The 10,585-nt window shown below is 36.8% G+C and overlaps 1 protein-coding gene across 1 annotated transcript; it reads right to left on the bottom strand.

Annotated features, from left to right (window-relative positions):
• Positions 1-1,033: 1,033 nt before the first annotated feature.
• Positions 1,034-10,585, bottom strand: scel (sciellin). The gene is made up of 26 exons (XM_069154216.1): positions 10,343-10,585; positions 9,087-9,118; positions 8,311-8,422; positions 8,073-8,135; positions 7,859-7,930; positions 7,718-7,750; positions 7,561-7,602; positions 7,441-7,476; positions 7,300-7,344; positions 7,139-7,210; positions 6,972-7,040; positions 6,029-6,100; positions 5,878-5,946; positions 5,744-5,800; positions 4,753-4,815; positions 4,219-4,272; positions 4,092-4,133; positions 3,911-3,979; positions 3,671-3,721; positions 3,295-3,363; positions 3,114-3,167; positions 2,958-3,020; positions 2,795-2,866; positions 2,274-2,382; positions 1,711-1,813; positions 1,034-1,551 (listed from the first exon to the last, which is right to left on the bottom strand). The coding sequence occupies exons 2-26, from the start codon at positions 9,103-9,105 to the stop codon at positions 1,535-1,537; spliced, it is 1,527 nt and encodes a 508-aa protein (XP_069010317.1). The 5' UTR covers positions 9,106-9,118; positions 10,343-10,585; the 3' UTR covers positions 1,034-1,534.

Here is a 10,585-nt window from a genome sequence, read left to right on the forward strand (position 1 = left end):
GAGCCAGATATAATTAAAGAAATACTGATAAATAAAATGTACTATATAATTGGATAAAAGAAAAAAAAAAATCAGTTCATTATATTATAGGCTATCTATTTTTTGTTTTCTGCAATATTGTCAGGAGGAGTTTCAAATAGCGTAATTTTTTCATTTATTCAAGTAGTCAAAATGTTGCCAAAACTTAAATGCATGTACCAACCATTTGTCATTTTTAATTGCAGAATGGCTATGCGCTAACCCTTTAAAACTTTGATCAGCCTCATTAAGTGCCTGTAAAATTGAGATTTACAGAATTATAACAGATTACTAAAGTAAAACAGGTTGCAATACACAATTTCCTAAAGCTAGTTGTTGCTAGCTAAATATAAAAAACGTGAGCTGACGTGAGGCTCAGTTTAGGTCTGATGTGCAGATGATGTGCCTATTATGAAATATGGCAGCTTTAATAATGATAAAATGTTGATAAATAATGATGTTAGCTCAAAATGTGAAATTGTATTTCACAATAGCTCAACATATCTGAATTTTTGTTTTGCTTCTAACTGGTTGATTATAGCATCACAGATAATTCCCACTACAAAAAGCTCACCGCATGTTTTTCATGCTCTCTCTGTAGTCATACAAACTCACTCATGAAGGAAAAGCAGTTATGTTTGACATATCAATTGGCTGACCGCTTTTGATTAGAGATTGGAGGAATCTTTTCCAACAGCCAATTTGTTTGGAATTCTGTTAGCATCAGCTAAGACATTTTAGTTTCATCTTATAGTAAATCACTAGTTTAAAAGTATAACGCTGGAGAACGTAGTGAGAGACTACGCACAAACTTATGAAGGAAATGTGCAGCTGTCTACTGTGTTGACAAATTCCCACACACAATGCAGAGGACATGACATGTGATGGCAAATTTTTTTGAGGGAAATTTTTGATCCCATTGAACTGTATCTGTGATCTGTACGGAGATACAACAAAATAAAAGTCTATTTTTGGAGAAAATATTTTGACAATTTGAGAAAATACAAAAGTTGAATTTTCCTCATCTCACTTTTATTGTTTTGAATGGTAAATTCTGACTTTATTGCTGTGATCATCATTCTTTATTCTACATCCACTAAAAGAAATGGAACATTTATATCTATATCTATATCTATATCTATATATATATATATATATATTTTTTTTTTTAGATAAACATACATTTAGACTATTACTTTTATTGCACAAAGAAAAAGCCCCCGGCCCTCAATTCTGCAATATATCCCATTATTTTACACACAAGCATCAAAATCTGATAAGTTGCACAGGGGTAGATATCAAGACGGCAATATCATGACAACACAGCCACACTATAACGCATTTTACACTGCGTGCACTATGTATGCATGCATGTTATTAAAAAAGTGAAATCCATAATGCAACTGTCATTTGTCAAAACACCGGGATAAAGATCTGTCAGCCTTTTATAATGCAAATACATGAGACCCGTGTTACCCAAAGCCTAATGATAAGCAATAATCCATTTGATGGAGGCTCAGCGTCGCCATTTTTCTGTCGGGGGTGGGAAATGAACAGCACCAGTTAGATTTGATTTGTCATTAAACAACATAAACATACATACAATACATAGAAACATTTACTCTTTGGAGTTTTACGTGATGAAAAAACTGCAAATATACGCATATATTTCGTCTTTCTTTTTTCTTTTACCTCTGGTGACCTCGAAGCAGTTCTCACAGTGCACTATGCGTTTGTAGATCCACATGCTGTCCCCAGCCTTCAGATTACCCAGAGTACTGTTACATACACCACACTGGGGAAACACAAACAAACACTCACATGAGGAAGGAGATGCATGCTGGGCCCTCCGCTACACAGATGGTGACTGAACATCTGCCAGTGGCTTCGTGTAACTAAGTCCATTTATTCAAGTACTGCATTGTATTTCAAAGTTACTTCTACTTCACAATGCTTCTAGAGAAATATTATGTGACTGTGGCTGTAGCACCGTTCACACAATGGATGTCACAGTGGGAGATGTACAGGTGGAAATGTTAAAAATAAATGATGGCTGATTTCAAATTTGCTGCTCTGGTTTAAGTTTGCTGCAACAGAGCTCCACTTTACTTCAGTAATATTTTAAAAACAGGACTTGTTATGGAGCCTTTTAAGGTATTTATTGTTTTATTTAAAAGCATCAAAATACTTCTTCCTGAACCACTGCCTGTTGCTGACAGACAAGGAGAGTTACATCTCAAAATGAATATGCTCACTTTAAAGCAGGAAGCATGGCAGTTGATCTTCATGTCATCCAGGACCATCTTGGCATCACTGGTGAAGGGTTTACGGCAAGAGGTGCACAGGTCTTTCTCAAGCACTGTCCTATATGAGAAAAAGGTTTAGTTAAGTGTTTTTAAGTGCATTAAAAGAACACTGTGAATCTAAGTTTAGATTTGACCTTGAAAACAGGAAGTTTAAAAAACATCTTACATCTACGTTCATGCAAAAAAAGATTCTACAAAAAAAACAACAACTATCAAATATTCCCTTTGGAGATTCACCATGGTTACATGCAGGTATTGCACATAGTAAACATGAGACCTGTGTAAAATCAACATGTCAGCATTGTCACAGGATGTAGCACGCTGACGTTTGTATTTAACTCAAAGCAACACTGTGTACTAATGCAGCTGCACAGAGCTGCTAGTAAAGACGTAGACTTTTAGTGTTTGTAGTTTTATTCTCACGTGACTGTTTCCAAGGTCAAGGAAAACTGTTGTTGCCCTTTTCCTACCTTTCAGGAGATGCGTACGTGCTCTTAGAGGATTTAGAGTAGATTGGATCTCCCAGAACATCATCTGACCTGCTGTGAGAGTGAGAGACAGAGTCTTGGTTTAGGCTCCTATAATGTTTATACACCAAAAACAATCCTTCCCATTGTTGACATGGTTTCATACCTGCTGCTCCTGTACGATGTGCTGCTATAGACAGCGGGACTGGTGACACTGGTGTACTCATAACTATAAAATGAACCAGAGATCACATGCGACATTTAGAAATGTTCTAACTTGTTGTATACTTTGTGTAAGGTTTCAGTTTGCTCTGCTGCTTACCTGGAGTCAGGTCTGGAGTAAGAATAGCTGCTGCGCTCACTGTTGTAGTCGTCGCTGAGTGTGCAAACACACAACAGATTAGAGAGACTGCAGCCACATTTGACTTCATCTGTATAATCAGAGATTACAAGAAGTGTTTGTGTGTGAGTGTGAGAGATGTGGACGATGGTCAGATGGTTACCTGGGCTTGGTACTGATGGTGTAGGAGTTGGTGCGGGTGGAGGGAGCTTCATCAGTATACGAGCTGTAGCTGTGTCAAAGATTCAAAGCAATGAGTTTTGTTTATTTTCACTGATATAAACAACTGAAACTTGATTTGGATGTACATAATATTATCATGATTCAAAATCTCAAACGTCTGAATTAACAGGTCTTGATGTAAAGTCTTATGCTAACTTCAATGTAGTTAAATGAATCGAAATTTGAAGGTAAAGGCCTGAACATAAAAAATGAAGTTCAATCACTGACGGACCTTCCAATCCAACAGTTCTGTGAATAGTTTTTACAAGTTCAGAGATGTTCTGAGGGTTTTAGGCATGCATCAGTTTTAAGTTTACCTGGTGATGCTGCGGGTGGAGGTGGGTGATGACACAGTTGGGCTTTCTCCTCTAAATGACCCCCAAAAAAATGTCAGAAGAAACTGGAATAAATACAGTGAACATGCACAAAAGATGATCTTTTCCTTTGTGAGGCTTGTACTGCTATAAAAGAGTGACATGGTGATTCACTGATGGGCATAATTAATAGCTGGGTTTTTTTTATTTTTATTTTTTTTATTATATACTGAAACATCTCACCTGACAGTGGAGGACAGACCAGATGTCATGGATTTAGGCAGGAGGGTGTCATACAGGCCATCCTCAGCCCTTTAAAAATAACAATATTACATATATATGGTGATTATGGGTGCAATCTTTATATTTTGTATGGTATATCTATATATATATTTTTTTAATGATTGATTAAAGTCTATCTTACGTAGAGGAACTCCTTTTTGTGGTTGTAGTTTTAACACCATCTCTGGAAAAGCAAAAAATAAATAAATATCTTTATCTGAGTGTCTGGTATTTATGCTACAGGTATATGCTGTCCTGCAGTAACTCACCCATTAGTGCTGCTCTTCACTGTCACAGTCTCAGTACTGGACACAGTTGTTTTGCTGTAATGAAAATGTTACTTATTACATCATGGTGATGATGGATTGTTATAGTTTAAAATGGCATTTCAAGTCTGCTCAATTCAGCATTAAAAAAAATATGATTTGTCTCATTTATGAGATATTAAAAGGGCATTTTAACTAAAAAAAAAAAAAAAAAAAAAAGACATTTTAAGTGCTTCTTAATGTACAGTGCTTGTCAGAAATTCTTCTTCTATGAAGACATATTTTATAATGTTAAATATATAACCAATTATGGGTGCCCACAGGACAGGAGGAGTTATGACTGTTAACAAATACATTACCAAGCACTTATATCTGCTAGCCACTACATTATGGTGTGTTTTAAACAATTTATCAAATGTTTATATCAGTGAAAATAAAGGCTAAATGGGGGGACTTAAAAATAATAATTGAAAAAAAAAGTTGCATTTGATATTAAAATCATCTGCATGCAGTTTTATTAGTAAGTGCGATCATTACCTGTCTGCGAGATCATCTTTGATCAAGTTGGGAATAAGTGTATCAAAGAGTTCATTCTCAGCTCTGCAATAATTTAAGCAGAGGGTAAATCATTTGTTGATCAGTATTGATTGAGATTTGGTAGATTACTGGCAGGTCAATATTAATGTAATCAGCGTTATATCATTCCACACCACTCAAAATTTAAAAAGTGACATTACATTCACGGACAAAAAAAACAACCAGTACTGGTAGGATAAAATGGTTTAAAATGTCACTATTGTATCCGTTCGTTGTTACATGTCTATGACTGTACAGCTCTTTAGCGCACTGCACGAGGCACCAGCCGTTACAAGAGCACGGTGTACACTCGCACACCCTTTCACACACCCACAGAAAGTCTGGGCCTTAAATTAGCCTACATTCAGGAAGGAGATGAAAATGTATTATGCAAGGGCCTCAGGAGAGACGATCCTACTGGTGATGTTACTGTACATGGAGGATTTTCTTGTTAAAGTGGTAGTTTTTAAGGATGGAATTTGATGTTTTATTCATTTACTTTTTTGCTGTCACCAAATCAGATGAAAACACCAGAAGCAGCAATGTGTCTCTTACTATGGAATTACTTTACTTTTTTTTTTTTAAAGGTTCCTTTATCAGCTCTGCAGGAGTAAACTGTATATTTTTTTGGGAACTATTTTCACAGGTGAACTAATACACACTTGGTGATCTACTGGGTGTTTGCGGCAGCAGGATCGGGTATGTGGGACTGGTGTCACCCACAGCGGTAAGGCTCTCAGTTTTAGACAACAATGGAGCTCTATAGCACAGAGCACAACAGATAGTAGGAAGCTAACTTCGTGGTTGGTTTTGGTCTTTTGGTGGCATCGCCATTTATTTTGTTGCCAATTAGAAAAATAAAAGAATGAGCAGATTTATTCAATCACTTTCATCTGACCAATTTGAATGTAATCTCACTAGTGCATTATACCCTCTGTGAGATGAAACTTACTCGGTGTCACTGCTGCTTTTCACTATCACAGTCTCAGTTGTGGACACCCTTGTTTTACTGCAAAGAAGAAAATACATTTTAAGTATATTGATTTACATAATTCACATTCAAAACTTCAGGAATGAATAAATCACCTGTCTGTGGGGGACAAATCCTCTTTGACGGACGAGGGGATGAGTGTGTCGAAAAGTTTGTCCTCCGCACTGCAAACAAATATTTTAAACACAGGTTAAATAGTATAGATTTAAATTCTACCGTTAATTTAAAAATCTGAAAATAACTTACTCTTTAGTGGGGGTAACAGTTTTCTCTGTCACTTTAGTGGTCTTGGTCGGTGAGTAGGGTGAGTGCAGTGACCTGTGTGAACAGAGAAGTCAATCAGAGATCAAATTAACGCTCCAGCACGTATGGTGTGCATCAGCAACTCTGTGAAGGGATCATATGACTGCAGAGGAGAATTAATTTCAGTTTGTTAATTTGCATTCGACTCCTTACAATTAGTAGCAGGGGCAGAAGTTAGATATATTACCTGAGTACAATCTTAACTGTCTATTGTATGCATCCTGAAATCTTTAATCAACTTCATTTTAGAGAGAAATAATGCACTTTTTATGCCACTACATTTTTCTGACTGCTATAGTTACTTTTCAGATGAATTATTTCCAAACACCGGGTTAGTTTATAAAGCAAAAAGTGTTGTTAAAGATGACATCAGTGGTTCCAAATCCTATTGGTTTGAGACTCTTAAGCCAAAGTAGCAACAACATTTAAGTTCGATGCAAAGCGTTACCTTCAAATGTTACATTAAGTGGACATACAGAAATATTGGCAAAGAAATATTGGCAAATTTTTTTACTGAAAAGTAAGAAGTACTGAATATACAGAATGTCCCCTGTCAGTGTTATATTGTATGACTGGATCATTATCATTGATGTATTTGTACGTTAACATACACATGTTGTATTTGGTTGAGGTGGAGCTCATTTAAACTTATTTATTGGGTAGTTATCATACAGTATGTTTTATGTAGCCCAATAACTATAAAATATAACGAGTAAGAAGTTTTTCTCGGTGTAAAATGTTTTACTATCACAAATGGGAGTAAAAGGACATAAAATAAAATCAAAATACTCAGGTAAAGTACTAATAGAACAAAACTGCAGTTCAGTACTGTGGTAAATAGTGAGTGCTTCTTCCATCACTGACTGGTATACAGTAGTATTTTTACCCTTTGCTTGAAGACTTGACCCGCTCAGTGAATGTCTCGGTCTTGGTGGGAGATTTAATCACAGGAGATCTATTAAAAATAAATCAATAAATTAGCATTGTCATTAAGCATAAAACAGGTTCATTGTGTGATAATGTGAGACATATGAATGTTGTAGTATTCTCTACCTAACGCTCTGGCCGGTGGTGACGGTGGTCCCAGTGGTCGTGCCGTCCTTGGTGACTGTGGTGGTTTTGGTGCTGAAGGAGGAGGAATGTAAAACGAATTTACCAGAAGTTTCATTGTAACATTTGTCCTTGTTGGTTTGTTGCAAATGTTTGTTGTGTACCTTGTCTTCGGCTCCTCTGTGACAGTAGTCTTGGTTGTGGTGGTGCTGTGGTCACATGAAAAAACAAAGCAATTATTCGTTATATTTATTGTTCCTTGGATGATTTTTACATTTTGTGTCATGGACTGGAGCAATACATACACACTGGGAGAATCTGACTTCAGACTTGAATATTTGCTGCAAAAAAAAGGAGGTTATTCAGGGGATTTCCAAGAATAAATCAGTAGATATTCTCCCATTAGTTGTGTTATGAAAATGTACCTTTTGGTGTGGGAGGTTGTAGTCTTGCTGGGTGGGAGAGTGCTGCCAAGTAAGATAGATGTGTTATTAAGCAACATGGTGCAGTTGAAGTTACTGAAAGTTGTTGTCTACAGAGGGGGGGAAAAAAGCTATAGCACTGTTTAAATACTGTACCAACCTGCTCTTCAGCTCATCCTGACTTCCACCAAACCTGCAGTGACAGAAATCACAACTTAAGGTGCCTGTCACAATCTACTTTAAAAATGTTTATCATTTTAAAAATCACAAAAGGATGCCAGTTGGTTTATGGAAATGGTACCTCTTGGAGAGAGCCAGCACAGATGTTGATGGGTTTGTAGGTTTGGTGGTTTTTACATTTTCAGGCTCTGAGCTGTGAGAAAAAGATCAAAGTTAATGTTGCACAAAAGGATTAATGGCCAATATTTCTTTACGTTACCTTCAGTCATCACAGTCGATATTTGTTTTTCATTACTTTGTACTTAATTTGAGGATAATTTAAATGGTTGTTTTACCTTGCAAGAGTTTCATTGGATTTGTATCTGCTCAGCAGGGACTTGCCAAAGTTTGGGTCACGGCTGTTGGAGAAAATAAATATAACAATTAATTTATTCATTCATTCATACATTGTAGCAGATATGACTCAACACTTTGACTTGCGAAAGTGTGGGGAGGATTTTTTTTTAAAGACAAAGGCAAACTGACACACAAAGTCACACCCAGTGTTTCAACTTTTATGTTTGTATGACTTACTCCACAGGCTCATCCTCTTCCTCGTTTCTTCTGATCCAGCTGCCGTCTTTCAGAAGCGATGCCTTCTTCTTGCTGTCTTCAACTGCCATGCTGGAAGTGCTTCTTGTTTTTGCTACCACGAGACACAGAGAACTTGATCGTCTCTTACTCACATATTCAACACACTTACTTATTTTTATGAGCATGGGAAGGTTTTAATTGGCTATTTTTGTTCATTTTGTCTTAGAACTCTGACATGTAAACTTACATGGCCCAACTACACACAAGGCAAATATATTTTAAGCATCTTAATGCTTATGTTACATGTACTTGTATTTTTCCTTGAACTTCAATCTTTGACATTTCTTTGTCTAATTCTTAGTTTTGCTCATGCTTTAATCACTATTATTTATTTTACACAGACCTTTACTGCACATCAAGTATATTGTTATTCTTATAATGTCTTATACTTTTTATAAAATACCTTTTCATCTATCTTATTGTTTTTTTTCATTAGTTCTTTTATCACTTGTCTCATGAGTATTAGTCTTGAATTGTACTCTTTATATTTTTACTGTGTCATCATTAGTTTGTCCAATCATCTATTGGGCATTTTGTATTGTACTAATTGACTGAGGGCTAAAAGACTGGTGTGCAATTATAAATTTAAAATAATACATGATGATGAAAAATATGTAAACATATGTGGGATAATATTGGCATTATTAAACTGTGACAAAGTAATGTTTAGGATTTCATCCTTTACATTTTATTACTTGATTTTTCTGGATACTTACAAACTCTGTATGAGCTCATCTTGTAACTTCACCTACAAGGGTGAGAAAACAAGAAGGTAATGCGTCACATGATGAAAGTACTACACATGAGTCACTAGGTGGCAGTGTAGGCTGAGCCCTTTCATAGATTTACAGCACGTTATCTTTTTGAAGTTTCACCTGAGATCAATGAACATTCAAACTCAGCTGAAAAATATCAGGACTCTTTTTTTTTTCTATGCATGTTTGTGTAGTGTTATCACCTGGCTGGTTTGTGAACATACCATGTTGATTTTGTCCCAGCAACACATCAACTGAAGGTTTTGTTCAAACCCAGACTCAGCGATTAGGCCAAAAACTGGTTTGTCTTGCTCTGTACCCACATGAGGACACACCCACCCTCCATACCACACCTTCTCCAAACACACCTTTGTCAGCAAAACTGAGGGGCTAAGCTGTAACATGCCATTAGCTATTGATGATAAAAAAAAATTGTGCCCTTTCAACCGTGTGCGTGTGATGGAGCACACGCACTTTCACATCAGAAACCTGAAGGCCGATGTCTACGTCTGAGAGACAGGTTTTAACTGGCAATATTTATCTCATTTTCAGTCTGATGAGAGCTATTAGTCCACAAACTGTGTGTTCAGCTTTGGATTTGTTTTATTTTGGCTTGTTTCTACAAAAGAACTTCTCTACAGACTCACAACAAATTAAGATAATAGAATAATAATTCAAATGTGCTGTGCCATCACACACTGGTTCGGTAATCAGATGACAGTCTATAGTGTATGAGATTGGGTCTGTGATCTGATCAGTGGTTTGGGTGCCTGGACTGAAAACACATTTTAAGGCAGAAAGTGCTGCTCCAACACACTCAAAATACGAAAATATATACTGTTTACTCTGCACTGTATGCAATCTACACTAGTTAAGGTTCACAGTAAGAAACCGCAAGCCCGTACAAGTAAACCTACAGTGTGTGTATATGTGTTTCATGTCCTTGTTACTAAGGCATCAGGGCATCTGAGGCATGCGCTCACTCATCAGAATAAAGTCTCTAACTGCAGTTACATCATTATTTAGTCCTCAGATACTGTATGTTTTTGGATGTATTTCTTCACCCCCACAGCATCCTAGTGCAAAACATCTTGTCTGAGAAACTCAGTATATCATACATGATATCATTAACAGTTTTTTTCTGAAGTCTGAACTATCACTACACAGAAATATTCACTGAAACCGACCAATAATTCAGAAAACGTCTGAGTACGTACCTCCACAGAAGGCTCTCCGACTTGCTGGACAAAGTAAACTCTCACTGTAGCTCAGAGGTGAACACCTGTCTGTCACACTGTACTACACAATCACACCCCTGTCACTCCTTGTGCTTTTAACCATAAGGGAGGAGATCCAAGGCCACCCAAAGGTGTGGCCTCGCAGAACAATCGAAGAATACCTTTCCTGTCGCCCTCTCCCTCTTGACATTTCTGACACCATCACCAACTTGTAAACCTCGC

This window comes from Embiotoca jacksoni, unplaced genomic scaffold (assembly GCF_022577435.1).
Source record: "Embiotoca jacksoni isolate LCO1_2020_lvr unplaced genomic scaffold, fEmbJac1.0.p SCAF_2, whole genome shotgun sequence".
NCBI classification, from domain to species: Eukaryota; Metazoa; Chordata; class Actinopteri; family Embiotocidae; genus Embiotoca; species Embiotoca jacksoni.

What these genes read in the sequence shown, in the direction of transcription:
- scel (XM_069154216.1), bottom strand. An exon ending in GAAGAGGATGAGCCTGTGGA is followed by an intron (nt 8,136 to 8,310) that starts GTAAGTCATACA and finishes TTTCTCCAACAG; the next exon opens with CCGTGACCCAAACTTTGGCA. An exon ending in ACATCGTACAGGAGCAGCAG is followed by an intron (nt 2,867 to 2,957) that starts GTATGAAACCAT and finishes TCACTCTCACAG; the next exon opens with CAGGTCAGATGATGTTCTGG.